This window comes from Meleagris gallopavo, chromosome 2 (assembly GCF_905368555.1).
Source record: "Meleagris gallopavo chromosome 2, MGAL_WU_HG_1.1, whole genome shotgun sequence".
Taxonomy (NCBI): Eukaryota; Metazoa; Chordata; class Aves; order Galliformes; family Phasianidae; genus Meleagris; species Meleagris gallopavo.
This window is the reverse complement of record NC_139405.1, coordinates 106,079,613-106,104,133: the sequence shown is the minus strand read 5'-3', so window position 1 is coordinate 106,104,133 and position 24,521 is coordinate 106,079,613. Positions and strand designations below refer to the sequence as shown.

At 42.9% G+C, this 24,521-nt stretch overlaps 1 protein-coding gene across 1 annotated transcript in view; it reads left to right on the top strand.

The window, feature by feature from the left end:
* Positions 1-24,521, top strand: part of XKR6 (XK related 6) — a 188,910-nt gene that overhangs the window by 148,546 nt on the left and 15,843 nt on the right. The window contains exon 3 of the mRNA XM_085218315.1: positions 307-24,521. This exon is cut by the window's right edge and continues 15,843 nt beyond it. Within this exon, the coding sequence (XP_085074441.1) occupies positions 307-1,271 (965 nt within the window). The 3' untranslated portion in view covers positions 1,272-24,521. The remainder of the gene's footprint in view (positions 1-306) is intronic.

Here is a 24,521-nt window from a genome sequence, read left to right as displayed (position 1 = left end):
GATGTAATCATGATGAGGACAGAGGCTGTTTTTGGTAGGAAGGGCAGAGCTGGTATGGGGTGGCAGAGCCCACTGCTTGTGAATATAAGCATGGGGTTCTGCATCGGAAAACTCATGAATGTAGCATCGATTGCAATTCCCACACTGATATTTCTGTATTTCTCTCCTCCAGACTGTAAGGACAACCTGGCATGAGTTGAACCTTTGGGCTACTGAGCCTGCCCCAGATGCAATAATTTAGTGAGCAGATGATGTTTTCAACCAATCCTCCTATCTAACTCAGTGGATCTGTGTGTCTTCCGGCAGGTGTGTCCTCTGTGGCCTCCCTGATGTCCCTGGCTTGGGTGCTAGCCTCCTATCACAAGCTTCTTCGGGACTCTAGGGACGACAAGAAGAGTATGAGCTACAGAGGGGCCCTCATCCATCTCTTCTGGCGCCTCTTCACCATCTCATCCCGAGTTATTTCTTTTGCTCTCTTTGCTTCCATCTTCCAGCTCTACTTTGGGATCTTTGTAGTGGTCCACTGGTGTGCCATGGCTTTCTGGATCATCCATGGTGGGACAGATTTCTGCATGTCTAAGTGGGAGGAGATCCTCTTCAACATGGTGGTAGGGATTGTGTACATTTTCTGCTGGTTTAATGTCAAGGAAGGGCGGACTCGATACAGAATGTTTGCGTATTACACGGTAGTCCTGACGGAGAACGCTGCCTTGACGCTCCTTTGGTATTTTTACAGAGATCCTGACACCACTGACTCATATGCCGTGCCAGCACTGTGTTGTGTCTTTCTTAGCTTTGCTGCTGGGATAGCTTTGATGCTGTTATATTATGGTGTGCTGCATCCCATGGGGCCAAGAGCTAAGATCTTTGCCAGCTCCTGTTGCGCCGAGCTGCTCTGGGGCATTCCTTTGCCCCCCGATGTTGAGCCCATGGCACCCCAAACCCCTGGGTACCGGGGGGCCCAGGCTACGCCCACCAGAGCGGTCACGGAGCAACAGGAGGAACTCACAGCTGACACTTGCTTGCCCGTTTTCCAGGTGAGAGCAATGGTACCATCTACTCCATCTGGGCGACCCTACCCCCCCGAGGGGCCTCTCATTAAGATTGACATCCCAAGAAAGAGATATCCTGCATGGGATGCTCATTTCGTAGACAGGAGGTTAAGAAGAACTATCAACATCCTCCAGTATGTCACCCCCACAGCTGTAGGTATTAGGTATAGAGATGGACCTCTCTTATATGAGTTGCTACAATATGAATCTTCACTTTAAAGCTCCTTAAAGCAAAAGTAAAAGAGGGGACCTTATTTTTGTTTACGGTAAACACAGATCATGAAACAAACACAAACCTTCAGATAAGCTTTCTTTCTGGTTGCTGTATGTATAAAAAAAAAAAAAGAAAAAGATATTCTCTATGTTTTGTAAGTAAAAACAAAAAGAAAAACTTTTCTTTTGTTTTTTACACACAAGAAACAGTATTTCAACTTCCACACCTAGGATTCACAGGTGGAGAAGGAGGCATCTCCACATCAGTTTTATACCGTACACCAAGTGTAGAACATTATTTATGGGATTGGTGCTGATTGAAAAATAAAAAAACAAACAAACAAACCTACAACTGCCTTATGCCCTTAGGTGCTGAGTTTCATTAAGTACTGTCACCTTTCTCATGCAAAGCTCTTTGATAATTATATGCCAGGAAAATAATGATAATAATGATAATAATAAAAGAATAAATGATTGAAATACGAACCTTAAAATTAATAAGAAAAAAAAAAAGAGAAAAAAAAATTAATAACAACAACAACAAAAAACAAAGAGAGAAATGTCCAAAAATATCTCATTGCTCTCATTGGATTTAACTTAAGAAAAAAAAAAAAAAACAAAACAAAGAAAGCAAGGCCAAGACACCCCAGTGGAGATTGTTTTTTTGTAAAGGCTAAAAGACAGTATCAGGTCTGCACCTCCAGTTGGCGGCACATTTGTGACACTGTTTGGCCAAGCCCGCTCACCTTGCCCAAATCGTGTTGTAAATGCGGCCCTGCTGGGGAGCCACGTTCCTCCTGCAGGTGGCCCATCCACCGTGGTCGGTTTGCAGCGGGGGAACGTGGCAACGCACAGCTGATCTTGTCTTGAACAGCTGCACATGCTGATGCCCACTGGCTTCAGTGGAATAAATAACCACCACCGGAGCCCAGAATGAGGCCGGCCATGTTGATCTCTGGAAAATAAAACAAGAGATCTCCAATTGTGAAATTTTATACCAAAAACGCTCTACTAAAGTATACCTACGCATCTCTAATAATTTCAGTAATAATAAAACTCAGCATAGTAGCAAAAAGCGAGTCAATTTAAAGGCACAATACTTGATCAGTGACTGGCAAAATAATTTGACCTACTGTATCATTTTAAGGCTGTGAAAGGCATACGTGTATTATTTGTAATCTCGTGTTAAGACCTGTCACGTCTCATTCAGTGCGAGCCTTAAAGTGATTGTAAAGCATCCTTTGTTTCATTTGGGGCTTTTGGGGCTTTTGATTTTTTTTTTTCTTCTGTTTTTTGGGTTTTTTTGTGTGTTTTTGTTTTTTTTTTTTAAGGAAAACAAAATCTGAAAATCGGGATAAGCAAACGAACGAACAAACAACAACACAAACAAACAACAACAGGAAAACAAAACAAACAAAAAGACAACAAACTTCTTCAAACGGTAATAACCTGTAAACTGACTCAACGTCTTGAGATGATTTTGGTGCTTTGTATTTTTGTTGATGTTGTTGTGATTTAGCTGAGATTTCTTCGACTCGGTACATGTGGGGAACTGCTGATAAAACTGTCTCGTGTCACCCTCAACTGTAAGTACATGGCAAGAAACAACACCGCAGGAAGCGTAGAGGGAGCATCGTGGTGTAGCTTAGCCTTCCCACCGCAAGGAGATTCTGCCGCCTCCGATCATGGCCAAGGGTCGCGTGGTTGTCTTGACATTTCCCAGTAACCCGCCCGCTGTCAGACCATTCGCATCTCTCGACTTCTGTTTCTGTGCTGGAATCTCTGTTTCGAGTTAAATCACAGGGTCGCGTCCACCCACCGCCCTTTTCCTTTTGGAGAGTGTTACTCTTTTAAAGGAGCATTCCCGTTTCAGGGCATCTTTTCAATCCCACCGCCCCTCTGCTTGGGAGGGGAGAAGCAACAACAACAAAAACGGTATTTTTACGTGAATACTGTAGTGTTTTCTCTGTGTGTGTTTGCAATTTTTTATTCCAGAAATACTGTAACTGTCTAGGGTGCAAAACTCCCATGCTGACCTCTTCTGTAGAGAAAATCAGCACGGGGGGATATTTTTTAATTACGATTATGATTTTTTTTTTTATTTGAAGAATCAGTTGTGTTTGTTTTGGTTTTGTTTTTTTTAATTACAATAGCATTTAAAGAAACTAGTACAAATTTTATATAACAGTTTAAAGAAGCTGAATGCTTTCTTCGCCTGAATATACCTGAAGAGAAACATTTTTTTCAATCAGTGATCCTTTGCAGTATTCTGAGAAAAAAAAACAAAAAGGCATGTTTTTTTTTTTTTTTCTTTTTTTTAAGTTGTGTCATTTTCTTTTGTAAAGAAACTTTTAACTTGTGTCCACCCCTTTTAAGGAGGGCGGGACTCATTTGCGCCAAACTAGAGACACACGGCAAAGTTTGTACAAAGCCAAATTGTCACTGGTACTGTAATTCCCAGTCAAACTCCCATTTCAGGCAGACGTTTCTGGGCTCTGATTAGAACTGACGTGATGGCCACATTTTCATGCAGAGGGAGGGGTTTTGTCTGTCTTGTCATCCACTACCTAAATTCCTGATCCCTTGTTTATTGTGCTCATATACATATCTATATACCCTTATATATATTTGTGGAAAGTTTTCATTTGCTTTCTCCATTGCCCATATCCTATAGTCAGTCCCCTCTCGAGCATCCTACTAATGCATCACCCCATTTCTTCCCTAATCAGTTTGTTGTCTCCATCAAAAGAGGTAATTTGTGAAGTGAACCTGCCATCCTCTGAGCAATTTTGTACTGCTGTCATTAAGACACAAGTGCTAAACCCCTGACAATGACCCTGAGTTTCTCCTCCCAAGACTTCACTTGTTTCTTTTTCTGCGAGGACTCACCCTGAATACCAGTGTAGATACATTCTAATCTACTTCTCCAAGCCTCACATCCTGGTTGAAGACTCTCTTTAGTCCTTCCACAAATAGCTCTTATCTACACATCCAACTTTTTATCGGCACAAGCACAAGAAAGGAATGGATGGGCAAACACCTCCACTCTTCCTCATGGACGAATCCTCCAGGAGACAGCACCCTCATTTCCAAAAGCACCAAGAGAAGGTTGCACTCCAAGCATGTCAAACTTTAGGTCTGATTTGGAGAGGTGAACACATCTGATGGAACAGCTGTACCCTGCCACCTCGCACCAAGACAGTGAGATGAGCCAGTGTGCCATGGTACGCTCATTGGGAGTCAAAGAGGAGACCCTTCGGTGCTGCCTGGCCTCGGGAGCACCTGCAGCCTGCCTTCCCTCAGGAACGAGACCTTCACTCCAGACCACCACACCGACAGCCGTCCTCTCTGTCTCACTGCAAGAGCGGAGGGGCAAACCACTCCAGAAGTGACCTTACTTCTCAATACAGTGCTAACTTCTCACAACCAAACCAGCTTGACTTAAGGGCTTGACTCATTCCTGCTCCAAAGTCCTCCTTCTTCGGGTCTCGTTGCATGGATAACAACAAAAGCAGGTGCTTCCGCTGTGTGTTAAGACTGTTACATTATCCTTAGCCACATAAACTTTCTGCCTCTGCTTTGAGTCCTTGCTTTGAGTGATATCCACTGGCATTTTGATTTAGCAAAAGATTTCCAGTGAGAGCCCATCCCCAACCTGAAGAACTATTTCTCTTTGGAAGACTTCATTGCAGCCTTAAAGTGCTCTCCCACCTCACCCAACGGACAGTTTGGGGTGGTGACCATCTCCTCTAGGGACTGTCTGTAATCATGTTGCCAAACAGCACCTTTTGCCAAGCATGGAGAGCAAAACTGCCCCCATCTTTTTGTTCATCGTAATCCCAAAACTGAGAATCTTATCTTCATCTTTTTTCTTTTTTCTTTTTTTCTTTTTTTTCCCCCAGACTCCTTTTGGTTTTTGGAGTGCACCCTGACAGGATGCTTTGGTTTCATTTGTTTTTTAACACCCTGGTAGGTCAGTTATGCCACGTCCCAGCTTCTTGCCAGAAGATACTCCTTGAGGAGTTTCTTGAACTGGAGAAGTCTGAGCCTGTAATTATTCACACCACAAGCTGCATGGACAACTTCTCTGCTATGTTTGTGCTGCTGAATTCACCCTGGGACCATAGAAATGAGCCATCCACACCATGTCAGGACAAAGCCAGGGCTTCACCATCCCCACTGTTGAATTGTTCAGCCCCTCTTTGGCATGGTTTTCATCCACTCCAGCAAGCCTAGACTTGGGCACAGCTTGCACGGCATTGATACTGGCCAAAGACCATCCCCAGTTGGCAGTGTGGATGTGGCTACGCTGTATTGAGATGAAAGAGTTTAGTAGTATGGATGTGGCCAGCACGGTTGGCTTTAAGACCAGAATGGATCCTGGCAGTGCTTATTCTGCTAATAAAGATGTATCTGTATGCCACGCAGCAGGACTTGGGATTTTGCGGAGTACATCAGCTCTGGCCTGGCGTACTTCTGTTGTCTGCCCAGTTTGACGGACAAAATATTTCTTTTTGCTGAGCTTATTTTGCAAGCAGTGCCACTTACATTGAGCTGATGTCAATGCATCCATCTCCTCATCCACGTCAGATGTCTGGCATGCTCAGTGTGGCAGTGTCACACATCTGCAGGGAGTTGATTTGGAGACCTAAGCGATTCAGACCAGACCAAGTCAGCAATGGGCATACAGGAGTTACAAGATCCCTGACCATGCCCTTGTGATGCTGTGCCACCTACACGAGGTGTTTCTTGCCCAAACTACATCTAATCTGGACTGCAGAAGAGGAGCCAGTGTTCAGTAATTGCCAGTGGAAAGTGCAAGCGAGCCACCGATTTCAAGAGTAAATGTATATTTTGCAGTGTGCTGGATGGGAGCTAATTGTCCAATTCATCCTATCCATCTCTGCACCTGCCAAAAACTCAGTAGCCATTTGCCTGTATTTTCATTTAGAGCTGACTAGATTCAAAGGGACAAAATTAATCTCAAGCTTTAGTCAGTGTTCTGCTGAAACCCGTCTGGTGGTGCTGATAGGAAAGTGTTGCTATTGACTTTCGGACAGCAACAGTCCCTTGCTGTTCAGATGTATTTTCCCACACACAAGATTCACTTCACAATGTATCCCTGCTCCTCATCCCTGCACAGAATTGCATGAACTGAGTCACTCACACCACCCCAGCATTACCACACCTCCTGAAGAAAATGTGGTCTGAGGTCCACTTAGCATGATTTCATTGAAGCTCAGAGGTGCTTTGAAAAGGAAAACTTACTACTGTGCATTTGCAAAACCTTTTAGTGCCTGCTTGCTGGGCAGCTTGGGTAAGAGACCATTTGGAAGCTGCCAGAGTCAGTAAAAAATTGTAGGGACAGGCTTTTCTAGGATCTTCTGTTACTGGGTTAGCTTTTCTCTGGATTCTGTTCAGCTCCAATGTGGTCATGCGAAGTAAAACAAACAACAAAACCCACACAAAATAAGGTCTACGCCAATCCCCACAGAAGCCAAGGCTAGCTGGTAGGGACGACGTGAACTCAGTTGCTCACCCTTTGCTTGCTGCAGCTTGCTTGCTGTTACTTTGGCAGTTCTCTGCAGCCCTGGGCTTTGGGGATGGTCGATGCCCAGGGCTGTGATTGCTGTTTTCATTTTTCCTTGGAGCTCAGGTGTATTCTGGTGCAGAGAATCTCAGCCTGGTTTGAATGGGAAGATTGGAGGCTATCCCAAATAGACGTGGGCAAACCTTTCACTGTGTGCAGAGTGCATTTCGAGACCTTTGGGTACCGCTTATTTCTCCATGAGCGTGTTCAGAATCGCTTCATTGTGTTTGAGCCTGGAAATTGCAGTGTGGTGGCTCTTTTCTGCTGTGGTGTGATGTGGGGAAAGGGAGGACCCTTCTTTCTGAGCTGGAGATTGCCTGTGTTCAACCCTTGTTCCTTATTTGAAGCTCAGGCTGTAGGATAATGAGAAAGATGAAAAACTGTGATGAAAGATAGCTGCATATGTCCCACTGGCTCTTCACTACCAAGGAGGGAGGCAATCAGTGACAATTAAATTTGCAAAATCTGAAATGAACTTGCCAGTCTAGTTGTTGGCAGCCCTGCCCATGGCCGTGGGATTGGAACTCGGTGATCTTTTTATGGTCCCCTCCAACCTAAGCTATTCTGTGGTTCCGTGAAAACAATCTGGACTTAAATATAAATTTGGATGTACACACAACCCAATTGGAATGAGCGATGTTGATAAAATAATGTGGTCTGTTCTTTCCTGTTGTATATTTTAAAAGAAACAAACAAAAATGCCCAAGCCATGACAACAAGAAAGCATTGCAAGCAGACAGAAATAATTTGAGCGCATGGACTTCCCTCTCTCCCTCTTTGGGACATGTGCAGCAAGGGAACTCTTGGGAAACCTGTTACATGCGAAGTTACTCGTGTTTGGATTTGTGAAGAGCTGTGTTGGTCAGATGGTTTTTTTCCAGCAAGCGTAGCAAGGGGCCATGGTGGAAAGCTCATTGCAGGTTTCAGGGTGATGGGACTCCTGGGTTTCAGCCCCAGGTCTGCCACGACGTCGCAGTGTAACCTTGGGCAAGTGATTTAACCTTTCTGTGCCTACAGTTTACCCATCTGTATACATGGGTATAATAATATTTACCTACCTCACAGGGGTGTTGTGAGGCTTAAGCAAATGCATGCGGGAGGTGCTGGAATCGCGCCGTAACGTTGTCGTTCTCCTGGGTTTGTGCTGTTATCAGGAAGGAGCAGTGAAGGGGTTGGTTACACCACGCGGAAGGAGATCCTGCCGGTCCATGTGCGTGTCAAGAAATTGATCTTAAGTCTTTTCTCTCCCCAAAAGCAAGAAATGGAAAAAAATGGTTGTGTGCCAACTCAGTAGCCTTGCTTTCCCAGTCAAAGATAACAGCGCTGTTTGCAATATTGTTTTCTTAACGCAGCAGGTGACCTTTCCCTTTTCCTTTCTGTTTCTAGAAACTTGAAACTAAAGATCACGAAAGTATTTCTGAACCGAACAGATTACTGATGAATACTTGAATTTCTTTAAAAGATGCTCTCATCAGCCACGGTTAATGTGCACTAATCTTTCAGTCATCAGCATCCATCTGAATACAGTGAAAAATTTGCTCACGCTGTTTTGGAATAGCCTGGACCTTGGTTGGGAGGCTGGTATTCTGTTTGAGTCTTGTAGGCATGGGAAACTGGAGTCTCAACTGAAAAACGTGAACAATCTGTTATTCTTTTTGGTTTTGCCTTTGGGTTTCTTGGCTGCCCAGGGACAACACGATAACTGAAGTTCACTTGGTCGTACGGTAGCTTTTTTCAAACTGTTTCCTTCTGCAAAGGGTGAAGGCAGGTTGTGCAAAGGGAAGCAAGAGTCATTGCTGCTCACATGCAGCTCCTCTCCAAGTACCTGCTTCCCTGCCAAAAACACATCCAGAGAGACCAGACCAGGGCTGCCTTCACACCCATCCTCAACCAAAGCCCCCCCTCGACGCCAATGGGAGTTTTGGCTGCCGATGATGTGTCCTTCAAGGTGGATTCATCCCTGGTTTAACCACTGAATGCTCACTGAAACCCACAGTGATTCTCTCTAGACTAGAGGAGGGGTCTAGTTCATTGCTCCAACTATCTGATAATTCAGAAGGGAAAAAGCATGTTATAGAAGCCTTTTCTTTTTTTGTTGTTTTACTATTTTTAAATTGTTTGAGTGTCCTGACCATCCTGTAATATCTTTTTTTTCTTTTTTTTTGGAAATGTAATGAGAGGCAAGACTGCCTGCTCCCTTCCAGCACCGCTTTGTGAAGCCTGCTTGTGCAGTCCTTACTCAAGCAGAGCTCCTGGGTTTTGCTGTGGGGTCTCGCTTTCTCTCCTGAGTTAGGACTGAAATCTGGGCAGCATTTCAGCAAGCCGTCATCTTCACTAACCCGAGATTTGCCTTGCATGAAGCCAGAACAAAGCTGGGAAACCCTCCTCCACCTCCGCCTTAGTCTGCCGCGTCCCTCGCGTCCCATCCCTGCCCCTGTGTGCCACTGTAGAGAGGTCAGTCAGATCTTCTGGCTGCATGGCCTAGTCTCTTCCACATCACCAACCATGTAGCTGCAGATCTTCCCCTTTGGGTAGAACACGTTCAGAAGCTCTCTTCTTGCAGATGAGCCTCTTCCCATGAGCATCAGCTCTGAGGCTGCTCCTTCCCAATTCGTCTCCTCCACCATTTATTTTCCCTGTTTGAAGCACTCAGCTCAGTGCTTCTGGTTTTTCTTTTTACTGCTTCTCTTCCAAAAAAAAAAAAAAAAAAAAAAAAAAAAAAGATTGAAGCTGGAAAAAAACAACACAGCAATGTAACTCCTTCGGTGCTATGCTAACTGCTTTGTTCTACCCAACCAAGTGCTGGCCAACGTACAGATCATCCCTCTTTGTCCTAAGAAGCACCACACATTTGTATCTTGAACAGGGATGAACTGAGAGGGATGAGAGAGGGCGATGGAAGTCTTATGTGTATCTAGTAGAAAAAAAAAGAAAAAAGAAAAAAAAAGATGTAAATGCAGACTGCTTTCATAGCTAATTGTCAAACAACTTGTGGAACTAAGTAGGATATAGCCTATAAGGTATTGAGGGCATTATATATATATATATATATATATATATATATGCACATATATAAGAAATGATGAAAAATTCACCTTTATCAATAAATCACCCTTTAATTTTCCTGAAAATGCACTATTCAACAGTAAACACATCTGCCTGTGTTTGCAGACAGCTGTTTTGCTTTGAGCCACTCCAGCAGCAATGGCTGTTCCAACTGCAGAGGTCAACAAGCAGGTGTTAGGTCTGATCTGAAGTGAATGGCTCAGAGCTTTGGGGATTAAAGGGACTAGTCAATGTGTATGCCTGCATCTATATACACAGTGGAGATATAGACAAGCATACATGCCATGTTACTGCAACAGTATATATGTTTTAATATATATATGAATACATTGTGAATTCCTAAGGGCTTTTCAAGATGAGGAAGGTAGTTTCTGGTGCGAGCTGCAAAGAATTTGGGGATTGAAGGTAGGGCTGTAATAAGTATTCCTAGTATGTTATTGTTTAAAGTCAAAACAGGGATAAACAGTCATCAGAAGCTTAAGGTTCTTCTGGAGAAATGCTGTACCACCTGATTTTCCTTTCTTTAAGAAAGATGGAAGCCAAAATCAGACCAAAAATTGGGGCCCTATGCAGTGTCAGTATAAATCAGTAAAGCTCCACTGATGTCCTCACATTCAGCATCTCAAAAACAACCCGGTGCCAGGGGAACCTAAACTGGGCATTACGGCCCCACTGGGTGATAAGAGACCTTTTGTTGCTGAAACTCAAACAAAATCTTGGACAAAACCAAGCGTCTCTTTCCAAGCAGAGCCACGTGAATTTGCAAACCCCTGACCCACACAAGGGCTTTCTCTGCCATCCATACCAGTGGGAACAGCCCTGCTCATAGGGACAGCATAGTGTGTCCTTCTTTGTGGGGACTGGACCCCAAATCTGATTTCAGGCCCTTTGGATCTAAATGCCAACTGGTACCCAAAGGGAATGAGAATTGTTTTCTCTCCAGATGTCATTCCCATCCATCAATCACAAGAACAAGCAGCTCATATTTTCCTGTTTTTGCCAATAAAACCTACTGCCAGGGCCAGAGTCCCCTCCCTCAAACTCAGCTACCACCACCTGCATGCCTCCCCTTTCTTCCACCTTAAAAACAAATGCCATTCTTTCCCAAGTAGCAAAGATCCAGGACAAATGCCAGATGATTACACCTGCAATCTGTTTGCTTTAGGATTTTATTTTAGTTTCAGAGGGCATATGAGTACACACAGAGACACACGCCTGCAGAAATTGCAGTAACCTGAAGTCGAAGCCACTTGACTTCAATGGGCTCTGAGCTGACACTGCTAAAAGAGAAACCACACCCAAGAGTTCCCCAGATTCCCCCCAAATTACTAAAGTTTTATGCTGTTCCCATATAATTTGTTTTTGTTTTTGTGTTTGTTTTTCAACAAATAGTGAAAACTGGTTAACAGACAGAAAATTTATGATAGATAAGTAGTAGGAGAAGTGTACTGGTTCTCACTTATCCATAGACCTCTTAGCACTACTTCAGCAATTAAACAAGCCTTAAATTGGATGTAATTGCTGCCATTTGGAGGAGAGCTGTGATGTGTGTTTCCTTATCTAAAAAAGTATCACAGCCAAATCCCTCAGCCCTGTCTTCTCTATGTAGGGAGAGTGAGGAAAAAGAGATTTTACATCAAATGTCAAAGTTTGCCATTAGCTACAAAATGTGCCCTCTATCAGAAAAAAAAACAACAATGGTTTTGTCTGGTGGTTCCACATTGCAAACTCTTTTACTATTCCAGCCTTTTGTTTCAGTGGGAATGGGACGTAGTTTCAAAAGCGTTTAAATACTCAGGGAAGGACTATTTCAAATCTAGGTCTGGTGACTTCCATTTGTGTCACTGGGCCAAGTTCAAACCATTCCAGTAACGTGATTTCCCATGGTGTGAAACCAGAGTGAGACAACAGTTGAGCTGAGGCCCATGCATGGTGTCCCAATGGTAACCCAAGACATGCAATGTATTCCCAGTGGTGATGCACTTGGAGACCTGGCATACCATGTCCCATCATGCAGAAGGATCTCCACCATGTCCCAACCCCAGGAGCTGTCTCTCTAACAATCAAAGTTTCACAGAAAGGCTAGATAAGTGTGTTTTTGTTTTGTTTTGTTTTGTTTTTGATTGCGAGGAAATATCATCTCTTTAGCATGTATATTTTTGGGTGGACTGTTGTATATAGAAGGTAAAATCACAGTTCCTGAAGATGTATGTTCTCTTTCCATCTCTGCTGTGGGCTGTTGGATAGGCAAACCAAGAAGATGTCAGGAATGTCTCTGCTAACAAATGCAATTTTCCCTGTCCAAACTGCCTGGTACCACTGGCTTGTGCTCCTGAGAAGGTAATAAGGGAATGGTCAGGCTGTTGTCTGGCGCCCATCACCAACCCCATCTCCAGCCCTGCATCTCTGCCATTCTTCCCCAAGGCATTGTAATGTGACTTTAAGGATTCCTTCATGCCCTACAGGAGTGTTGGGAAGACAGGCTAGTGAAATACTTCTTGCAAAGCTCTTGAGCACCTTCTGATTGAATGGAATTCTTTAAGTTGATGGCATCTTCTGAAATCAGCTTTCATCCTAGAAGCACTTTTGATTAGTGAATTTTGATAGTACTGGAAGGTTGGCACAGCCATAGAGAATAGCACAATTTAAATACTAGTATTTCAGAAGTGCCACTTTTCCCATAAACATTGAAATTTGACTAATCATTGCTAGAACTCTTTGTTAACATTGAAAACCCAGAAAACATTCTTGCACTGAATTCCTCAGATAAACCTTATTCAGTGAGCACGAATTCCCATATCACTCCAAAATGGTTCTTCTAATGCATCTGCAATGTGCTGAACTATAGCCACTGAATACTGCCCATCCACCTTGCAGTACATGCTCGGGGACCCCAGCCAAGCTCAGTACCCCTTTGTGCTGAGCACTTTACCAAAACACAGAGGGACATGGACTTGCCCCAGAAGAGCTTTTAGTTTCACTGTAGTTGTTTTTGTGACCTTGGACAAGTCGTAAAACTGCTCTCTGCCTCAGTTTGCCCATCTCTAAAATGAAAGTTACGAAGCTTACCGCAAGGATGATGTGAGGAGTATGTCAATGACAGCAAAGTGCTTTAACATCAGAAGTACTGTAGAACTGCAGCATTCGTGGGCGAAGCAGGTGAAAGCAGTATAGCATGTCTCCTGGTCTCTGTCTTCATGCAGCCTGGTAGGCACTGGTCTGATTTGGCTGTTTCGAGAAGGACTAACAAAAGCCAGACGAGATGCCATGCAAAGCTTAGAGCCAACGCTTTCCTTCATCCTTCGAAATGCTTTGCTCTCCCGTAGGAAAACAGCCATGGAAGTCAGTTGAGGAGCCAGGGATTTCCTACAGTCATCTCTGTGCATGGAGTTAGAGAAAGCAGAGGTGGAAAGTGCACGTGGGTCATCAAGTGCATTCCCAAGAATGCCCGTGCCGCTGGCATCCTGTATCTTATGCTCCCACCTGAATCCTGTCCGCATGTAAATATTCCATGGGAATAGGGCCTTGCTTACCCTAGACCCTCGTGATCAGGCACATTAAACAGAAATAATGGCCTAAGATTTCCTAGTAAGAAGTATATTTTTTGCAAACTAAGCTTGAAACTCAGTCATGCCCATGCCTTCAATCTTGCCTTATTAACCAAACTCAGCGCATTCTGGACCCAGGTCATCCATCTGAAGTCATCCTTCCAGTGCCGCTCTGATCCTGTGGGGCTTGCTGTCTGTCATCATGTTAGGATCAAGGGTCTACCACTGAGATCGGGAAAGGTTGGCTCCTTCCTAGGTCACTTCTGCACGTGAGCCACCCTCTTGTCCTTATTGGGGTCTAGACAGACTGGGCTCCAAAGCAGACCCCACAAACAGATCTGAAAGACCAAGGAAAATTACTTCAAGACCTGCCATGGTGGCATCTTAGCACCATCCCTAGCTTCTGCCAGCAGGATGCATTTGGGAGGCACGAAGACTCCCAATAATCGCTGTTTTGAGCTGGCTAAAACAAGCAGATGAGGGTAGGCTCGATCCTCTTGCATTGCCACCGAGCTCAATGGCTGCCCCCTTGGTTTGGTGTTGTGCCACTGAGAGCAGAGTCAGGGAGGAGTCATCATGATGCAAACCTGGTGCTATTAATTTGGCATAGAGTGCCTGCGAGTGTCTTCTTTTCTTGATCACCAAGCAATTAGTTTATGCACAGGAAACCCAAGCTTTATGTACCATCTGCTGTGACTTCTCATTTCACAGGCGGGTTCTAAGGTATTCTATCTTATTCCTCAACTCCTCCTCTAATTTCTGCATTTTAGAGGGCAAGGTGTGCATGTGCAGGTGCTTGAGTGTCAATCCATGAGCAAAAGTAACAGAGTGAGGGCCAACCACAAAGTGGACTGTAGGAGAGTATTGGACTGAGTGAATGAGAAGTGCAGGGTAAGCTCTGAGAAAACCAGACACGCACATTTTGATCTCCGTCTCCATCTGACAGCACTTCTGCAAATCTGTTGAGACTATTGCCTATGTCCGGGACAGTTTTGTCTCCGGGCTCCTGGGGAGTGACAGATTGAGATATTCAGGGCAGGGTTGTGTGGAGGGATGAGATCAGACTTTCTGAGCACATCCAGCACGTCCCAGGAGGCAGCCCACGTCAGGCTGTGCCCTGATCATCTTTGATTAAGCTTTGAGCACTAAATCCTGCTTCCCTTACACTGGCACAAGCATCTTGAACTTGGCAAGATGTGGTCTTTTTAATTTAGGAAGGCTGTTTTAAAAGTGTCCGAAGTGCAAGAAAAGAGCTCGCAAAATCAACATGCTCCTTAAAAAGACCAAATTCTGGTCCCCATTTCACTGTATGAAGCCTGTATGAATTTTTTAATGGAACAGCCTGTTGTTTTTTTTTTGCCATCAGCAAGACCAGATGTTGGCCTGGCCCCACCTGCCCTCTTTAACTCCCAAAGCCCTTTATTTGTTAATGCCACTGTCGTTAGAGCAGCAATGTTTCAATTCTCCAGACCTTGTGGTGCCTTTTCTTGTGGTGCTTACCCTTTGCAGGACTCCAGTCAAGGCAACCACTCACATCAAACAGCAACGCCAGTACTTCTCCAGATTATGCGCCACTGCAGTAACAGACATTAATGTATACATATATAAATATAGATAGATAGATAGAAATATTACTATAGTTATAATTATATATATATATAATTGAGGTTCTGATGCCACTGTGTGAGGAACAAACCGTTCCTCTGCAGGATTACACTGGGTGAAACCAACAGCTCAATATCTCATAAAGGCTTGCAGCCTTGGCAAGGAGCTTCTCTCCCATGTGTTCCTTCTCATGTCACTCACTTCTCCTCCACACAACAAGAACAATTTCCAAATCATTTCTCCAAATTCTGGGGCAGATGATGCCATGCGGCAACATCGTCCTCCTGCCGTGGATGGGTGGATGTTGCCTTGCCATGAAGGGAGCACGATGGGACCAATGGGATGGTATCCCCAGGTGGTGGCTTTACCTTTTCCTCTGCACCAAGGGGATGCAACCCAACAGCTTGCAAGCGGTTTTCCCCGCTAGCCAACCACCCTGCCCACCAGCAAGCATTCCTATCTCATCTTCACAACCATGTCCTCGCTTCATTTATTTTCCCATTGGGATGCTCGGTTTCCTACGCTGGGGAGGAGGGAAGCTGGCAGACGTGGTTTGCTTTGCTCGTGCCAGTAGTTCTGCCTGACTTCAGGGGGCAATTTTTTTGTCAATGGACTGCTGGGTTGGGTCAGTTGTCCCCTTGTCGTTATCATATAGCTGAACCTAAGGGTCCATTTCAGATAGGACAGATGTTGAGTGAAGGTATCTTCTACTAAAGGGAACAACACCAATAATACTGTAAAAGGTGCTAGAATCAAACCTCATTTTATATACTTTGGTTCTTAGAGAAAAATAATATACACGGAATTCTTCCTGTGCAGCCTTACTGTAGATTGTTATAACCAACTCTTTAATCCAAAAAACAAAACAAAAAAAAAAGTGAAAAGGTTAAAAAAGGACAAAAATGAAGCGATCCTGTATAAAGTGTAACAAATATGAATTTCCTATATAAATGTAAATGATCAGACATATATTAAAATGCACTTGAGGCAGGCGGCAAGCATGGAAAGCTTTTGTAGCACCCTTTTTTATGCACAACAGCTGTCTTCTTTCATTTGGCTGGTGCAAGAGGGAATGTGCCGAGGCACTTCTATTTCCTTTTAATTCTGTGTGTGATTTTTTGGGAGAAGGAAAGAGGAATGGGAAGGAGGCGGGTGGTTTAGCTAGCAAGCAAGCCTGGAATATTCATCACTTTTTTTTTCCTTTTTTTTCCGGTTAGTTTATGACTATGTTTGGACTCCATTTCTCAAACGCTTTTTAGAGCTTTGCTGCCTGCCCCAGGTGCTCAGTGTAACTCTTACCTCAAGAATGCTTACAAAAAAAAGTCAATTGTTTCTTCTTTTCCCGTGTCTGGAAAATTCAAACAAAAAATTGACATCAGTGACAACAGTACAAATGAAAACATGAACAACCAGCAGTGAATGAAGTCATGAGAAATAAAAAAGAAAGAAGTCAAAGCAGAGGTTTGGTGATCAAACCGAGCCATTCTGGTGCTTTTCCCCTTTTTATGTTGCTAATGATCAAAATTACATGAGATGGGCTAGGACAAGTTTGTGGTCTTAGGCTGTAGCAAAAAAAAAAAAAAAAAAAAAAAAGTATCTAAAAGAATACAAATTTGCATGGAAAAAAAATCTGATGGAGCATTTAAAGAATGGCTGTTTCGATGTCAGACGTTTAATGTTAGCATGTGTGTGTGCTGTATATACCTTTTCATGTGTGACATGTACAGTTGACTGAGGAAAAAAAAACATATGGAACCGAACAAAAAATAATAATCAAATGCTATTTTATCAGATGATGCACTTTTTCACCTTGATGAGAAGCCACTGTTCACAACTATGCAATCTTCCAGTTTCTCTCTCTATCTCTTCTCTCCAACCTCAAATTTCCCAACTATTTTCCATAACCTAAACCGTTTTTTCTTTCGTACAAAGAAACACAAAAAGTTCCAAACTCTGGTTCAAGGTGAGAGTGCTACTGTGACTTTTCTCAAGCGATAAGAGCTAACAAACAGACAAACACAAGGGGTTTGGTTTGGTTTTGTTTTTAAGAAAAAAGGAGGTTCAGACATGACCCTTTTAATGTTTTCTAAATGAATTGATGTTTTCTACATGTGCCAGGCTTCTGTTGACTGTTTTTTGGGTTTAGTTTCATTTCTTGATTCATGATGTTCTTTCTCTTGGGTTTTAGGATTTATTTATTGATTTATTTCCTTCTGTATTTATTTTCTCTCTCTCTTTTTTTTTTTTTTTCCGTCTGGTTTTGTATTGTAGGTATTGGGGATGTGAAGATGAAGGTGAAATTTGGCTTAACTTCAAGTGTTTTAGTACATGTGTGTGCTATATGTATATAGTTTTCTACATAGAAAATTTTACACGCTTTTTAACGCACTTTACGACATGTATGTACAAAGTTGTCTATATAGAAAAAGTAGTGAGTTATCTGACCTTCAAAGAAGAGAGTTTTGATTAAGAGGAGTTCAGATATTTGAGTATCTCATGTGTGTGTGTATTATATACTATATTATATATTACAGAAATATATAATAGCGTATGTCCATGTTAGGGTGTGTATAATAGAGACACACATCCAAACAGGTGATCATGCCCACCTATACCATAAAAGTAGAGGTTTTGCATTCCCCTGAGGTTTTCAAGCTACGATAAATAGCCTGGCTCTATTCGGTCTACTTCTTCCCCATCCTTTGATGAAAGGTAGAAAATTATCCTCCTTTGCTGTCCCCAGTCATGGGAAAATGGGTGCATAGATATAGGGGGAGTTTGCCTTTATAGCCTTTCTTTTCCCACCTTGGTTTACCAGTGGGTGTAGAGGAAGAGAAAACAGGTCATCCAGCCAGTGATGAGCTCAGGAAACCATGACCACCAGATGGGGCTGCCATGTCCCCTGCCACCAATTCACCATGCCGCCTAGAGCAACATCTCTCCCACTTCTCTGTGCCTGTCAGATTGGGGCTGCTGATTCCTTCCAAGCCTTTAAGCACTTTGCACTCATGGTCCTTCTTTGCCAATACCACAGGGTTCCCCTCAACACCGGTGGGAGGTGATTTGGGCCAGTTTACAGTGAGAACTTCACCGTCTTAACCTTGTCCTCTAGCTCTCTTCTGTTCATGAAGCCCACCCCTGCCTTGTTGGCGCATGCTTTGACCTTCATCATCTTACCACTAGGTTTTAAATGAGCACCTGTGTGCTTCTCTTTCCTTCCACTTAAGGTTTCCCCATCTTTGACAGCCATGTCCCACCATGCTGAACCAATTCCAAGCCCACTTTTGCCCCTCATCTTACACGTGGGCTTCATCTTTCTTGGGGTAGGGCACATAAAACACCATTTCTGATTTCACTGCCCATTGGGCACTTGATTTAGTAAAGCTCTTCCATGTGACCAAGGGACAGCTAGGCTGGTATTATACTCAGCTCTAGATATATAAGGGCCCTTATTGGAGGCCAGCAAAAGTGGGAAGTACAAGGGAATGGGTTTGTGGCATTTCTTCCATTTGTCAGTGAGAATACAAGTGTCCACACCAGTCTGTAGCAGCATGGATGTCCTTTCAGATCATCTTTCATGTTTGAGTCCTAAACAAGAACATCTTGTCATCCTTCCTACCGAAGTTAAACCCGCAATTATCTGAAAACAACAGCCAAGCAAAAGCTGGGGACGGTCTTCCTGTCTTGCACAAGGTCATGGCTAGCAGCCCTTCTCAGTCAGTTCGTTGAGCTGTAGAGTCAGGTGGGTTTGAAAACCTACTGTGATTGCTTCTTGTAACTGAGTTCTCCAGAAAACAGCATTCACATCTAAAATAATTTATCATAGGATACCCAGCCTTAGATGTTACACATTGTCTATATAACGGTATAGTATGTAGTGCAGCTGTACTGTCTCAAGTGTCTACTTCTCCACTTTTTGCAGGCTCTTCTACTAATGGCAAGTTTTAGGCTATGGCTAATGTTTGCACGGAGATATAGCTGTCCCTTGGACTTGCCATTAGGGTGCTGGGATCTGTGTGAATGATTAATCCCTCTCACAAATCAAAGACAGTCTTTTTCCCCCTGAGTGACTTGAAGGCAGAACACTTAATTTCCTTCCTTGAAAATACAATGCTGAGAGGTGTCCATCTAAAAACAGGCCAAGAGGAATCATTTTCTGCCCCAGTTAGCGGTTTGTACTAAAGCCTTAAGAAAAGAAAAAAAAAGAAAGATAATTTTCTAATTGCTAGATTCAACAAATGGAGGAGCCTAGAGGTCAAGTTTGAGTCAATCTATAACCATGCAGACAAAGTCTTTTATGTTCACACATTCCAGTTTCTTAAGGCAGTAAGTTGAAAAGGCTTCTCCCTTCCATGGCTCATCCAGAAAATCTCTGCAAGAGAAATAAATACCTGGAAGACACTTGGTGATGTATTCTTCCTTTCCAGGTTATTTGGAGCCTTCAAAACAATGCAGTGAACCCATTGGAGCTAAAATAAAAGCAGACCTGTCTTTCCATTCAAAATGGCTTTTTTTGTGAAATGAGGGGGAAAAAAAAAAAAAAAAAAAGAGTGCTGGCAAACAGCAGGAGAGGTTTGCCTTGTGGACAAGTATAAAGCTACTTGCAGCTTTCATACCCTACGAGGGAGCATATTTCTTGTCCCCTTGACTGGAGATGCTTGTTCAAAGTTCTTTGCCTTCTGGCTCTGTGAGCATGGGGCGGACCTCCTCTAATTTAGCAAGAAAAGCTGGATATTCATTGAGTTACCATGATTTCTTCCGTATTCAGGAGAGGGATCAGGACATCTCCAAGTAGGGATTTCTCCCACTTGGTTTCCAATTTAGATCAGTTGTGTGCCCTTTAACTGGTTACATTTAGGTGAATTGAATCCCACCTGAAGTAGACAGGATTCTCCACACTTCCAAACCATTTCCAGACTACTTCTCTGTTTGCTCAGCCAACAAGCATTCAAAGTTATCTTCTTCTGCAGAGCTCCATGCTTGTTCAACGTCCCCTACCAAAGGGATGCATCCACACCAGGCAGTCAGACTGAAGAAAAACAGGCTGCAATTCAGAGTTGGACCCACTGAAGTACTGGGAGAAATTGTCACTTTCTGTGACAGTCCACTGATCACTGTAAGGGTTCACAAAAGACCTTGAAAACTAATACACAAGGAATAACCTTCCATCTGTTTTCCTACAGGATAAGGTCATTCTTTGTCTAGATGAAAAGCAAAAAGGAAAAACTGAGCTACGACAATGACTTGTTCAAATACAGAGAGCTGATAGCAATCACATTGGCTTCTTCATCTCATTAGCAATCCGTTCTGGTCAATTTTCCTCATTTTCTTTAATTCAAGCACCACGTTGTAAATGTCAGATTTACAGAACCATTTACAGAACAGTTGGGGAATCATGCTCCTTCCAGGGCACTACTTCCTAACTTCGCAGAAGTTTAGAAGGTATGTTTGAGCAGCAGCAAGTGAGCTGACTTGTCTGGAGCTGTAAATGTTTTTGTTTTTGTTTCACGTTGAGCACCTAAGCTCCTTCCATCCCTGCTAGAACGTGGCTCCCGCATCCTGGGATATGAGGGTGCCATTTGCTGCACATACCACTTGGATGAGACTGGTCCAGTGGCCTGAAGAAGAGCCTTCACCAACTGTCCCATGCTCAACCACTCTTGTTGGGAATGTTTACCAGTATCCGATCCGCTTCCCACTGCTGGAATTAACCAGCTGCTTCTCATCTTCATATCCTTTCTGCTACAGAAGTGCCACCTACTCACCATCCTATATTGATAGACAAACTATAGAAGCCAGTAAGCCTAACCCTATTCCAAATGCCTCCCCTGAGCTTTGTGATCAGAGTTAAGAGCCCCAGTCATCCAGGTGCCTTAGCAGGTCTCCTTGTAGGAGTGCTGACCATGCAGCCAGATCCCACCAGCTACCCACACTGGTCACCCCATAGCCTCGCCACTTCAGTAGTTCTGTCCTTCTTTCCGCGTAGCTGCTGTTGCCTGAAAAGTGCAACAGAATCCATCAAGGGGCTGCCCTTCTGCTGAAGCCTTCTTTTGTTGGCCACTGTCAACAAGTCCAAGCTAATATTCGCAAGCATGTGTTGGTGAATGTAGCCTCAAGCATTCCCAGGGTGTGCTGCTTCCCCTTGGCCACCAAAAGAGAGGGGAAATGGCTTATCTTTCTTTCACGTAGTGCCAGTAGATTCCCTTAGTGTTCTCCCTCTTTGTGTTCATGCACTATGAGTACCCCTAGAACACAGGCTATTTCTCAGAGCCTCTTTATCAATGCTGAACATCATGAAAATTTTCCCTTGAAGATGACTAGTTTGTAGGAAATGCTTCTGATTTACTTCTGCCTTTCCCCTGGTTTTCCAATGGCATTGTTTCTAAGTGGACTGTAATACTGGTATCAGTGTTAGTAGGACCCATTGATCAAGTAATCAAAGCTCACTGCTGTGTTGGATATACATATGTTAGCGACAGTTGCGTTAAGCCAAATTTAGCAGCTGGATTCTTCAACATCCCTTTGTTTTGTATCTACCTCACTATGATTTCTTTGATTTCTTGTGATTTAGTGTTGTATACAATGTCAGAGGTGATATGTAGATAAAAATATATATATATATATAAAAATATATATTTTTTGCTTTGCAATAAAGCTCAAAGCTATAACACTGAATATTCATAAAATGTCATAATCTTTATTGTGATGTTCCCATTTTAGTTGTAAAACCCTGTCTGGATCCTATTTTCCTGTACACTAGGATCAATATTGTGTTCACGAGTGAATGATTATTATTTGTTACTTTTCCACTTACGCGATATTTTTGAGATGTGAGATAGACACCAGAATTGTCAAAACATGAATTGGTTTATGTGCTTTTTCCCCATATATAGCCTGCTTGTAACTGGAATCAAACAGTGACATTGAAAGAAAATGATTTGCAGTCCTGATCTTTCAATTTTGGCTTGTCTGATCATAGCACTGGATTTGGCAGGGAATGGAAACAAAAATAGAGGCACTATTAGGGTGATCATAGGAAGGAATGAAGTAAAGATATTCATCACCATTTGGCTGAAGAGAGGATTCGTTCTTTGAAATAATTGTGGCACATCTCTGATGATGGAGACCACAGTCATTGAGCTTAATTCCAGGCAGTGAAAAGTCAGCCGTGTGCCTCATGGCAGCCCCTGGACCAGAGGCACACATCCAGCTCTTTTCTAATGGAATGGAGAGAGACAAAAATTTCCCTAGGGCTCTTCACACCTAAGACATTTGTCTAAGATATGTGGGATACAGTTCCTTCAGGATGGGAGTATCTCCCTTTCTCTGTGGATAGAGCAGAGAAGATGAGTTCACGTTAGATACCTCAGATCTCTGGGCTAAAATCAAGTTCAAGGACTCCCATTTTAAGTGCACAAAGATCACCCCGGCTACTGAAAACCATCTCAGTGTTTTGGTCATGTGCATTATTCTGAAGCAGATGATACCTTGTGCTCTGTCAGTGGAAGGGGTGAGGAAAGTGGGAGCTCCTGCCCTCTTGGCAAAGTGGAAAAATAGGACTTTACCTATTGGTCCTATGCTCGTGTTGTGGATAACATCCTTAGATCCTGAAGTACCAAAAAGACCAGCATCTGGCACAGAAATACAGAAATACAGAAGGGAGATGAATGTCAGGGGGGACTGCTGAGAAGGACATTGCTTCCATAGACTGGAATTAGGAGAAAAAATACACTGAGCCCAAATGCTGGCACTCTTCGCTTGAATCGAGAATGTTTCCATGGATCTAACGCATTGTCTTCACTGGGAGCAGAATGAGGTGAATCCTCTCCGTTTCCTTTCCACCAGACTGTAGGGAAATGAACATTTTCCTTCACTGCTTTGTCAAAAGAAAAAAAAAAAAAAAGTAATGACCAGAAAGAATCAGACGCAAATGGTTCTTTAAAAGTAAGGAGAAAAAACACTACTGAACTTAAATCTAGTTATTCCATAGGGGGGAAAGAAAAAAAAAAGAAAGATGCAAGAAATGAAACCCAAATGTGAGCAAATCAAAAGGGAGGAAATGTTATTGGGTTTGATCTAAAGCACGTGACAGGACTGCAAAATGCATCACTTAGAGTGGGTTTCACAAGACCTCTTCTGTGTTGTCTTATCTCTAAAATTTGCACAATTGTTCAGTACTAACAGCAGTTTTTTTCCTCATTCTGATCTGGTGTCTGTACAAATCTGGCTTGGGTTTTTGGTTTGTTTTTCTTACTGTTGTTGCCTGTTCCCAGCTATTTCTATTTTTGCGGTGTAGTATTTTGTCTATATGGAATGAAATACAGATGTGTTCATGAAATTGTATAGCAGACAGAATTATAGGTTGGAGTTGATTTGGAAAAGAAAAACAAACTAACAATGTGAAGAGAAATATCTATATGAAAAGTATGCTTCCAAAGTGTGTGTTTGAATTTGAGCATTTTGTCATTTTACTGAGCTTTTTGAAAGGCTTATTTTGAAATAATGAGACTTTATGACGGTTGGGGTTTTTGAATACCAAAAAAGCACAATTATCGTTAAAACATTATCATTTTTATTATGTTATTTCACTTTTTGCCTATCTGGACTCTATAATCCCCAAATTTTGTCACGAAATATATAATCCTTTGTACCTGCTCATTAGTCATTTTACATTAGGCAAAAGGGAGAGATGCAGCTGTTTCATTTCTGCTCTGAAACCACATAGAATTCCTGGCCTGATTTGTTTTTTATTTGCTTTAAAAATAGGGTTGAATTTTTACTTTGTGGTTATTCTCTTTGATGCTTACCGTAAAGACAACAAGGTCTTCCTTTAACTGAGTGGCAAAGAATCTATGCGGTATATGCAAGAGACAGCCTCGATTTTTCAATAACTGCAGTGAACTGTGGTAAAGGACTGGGTCATGCAAAGCGTTTGTAGATCTGATTTGGTCACGCTGATAAATAGTACGGAGAAGGCAAGCTTATCTGTGGTGCATTCCTCAGCTGTAGGGGGAGGTGCTGAATTAATGCAGGTGGCTGAGTAGTGGTAATTTGGTCCTCAGATGTTCAGAGTTGGTTGGTTGAAGAAGTCATTCATTGCTTTGTCTGAATAGAGCCTACATTTGCTTCCCTTATTCTTACAGATATTTCCACTGATGCTAATAGGATGGCTTTGTTTTTGGTCATAGAAGCATTTCCTTGTTAAGTCTACTTGTGTTATTAGTGTGGTTATATCAAAATGATTTGCTAATGTTGAATTTGAGCTTTTATGTTCTTCTGTGGCATTGACTGTGCTTTACTGAGAAGCTCTGTGTCCCTTCCATCATATACAATAGCTCTCTCTTTTCAGGCTGTAAGAGCTTTCGTTACTGTTCATTTTGGTGGCTGTATCGTGAGCAATGTCTAGATTTGGTGAAGCTGACTCAACATTTATCCTGGGATAGATGA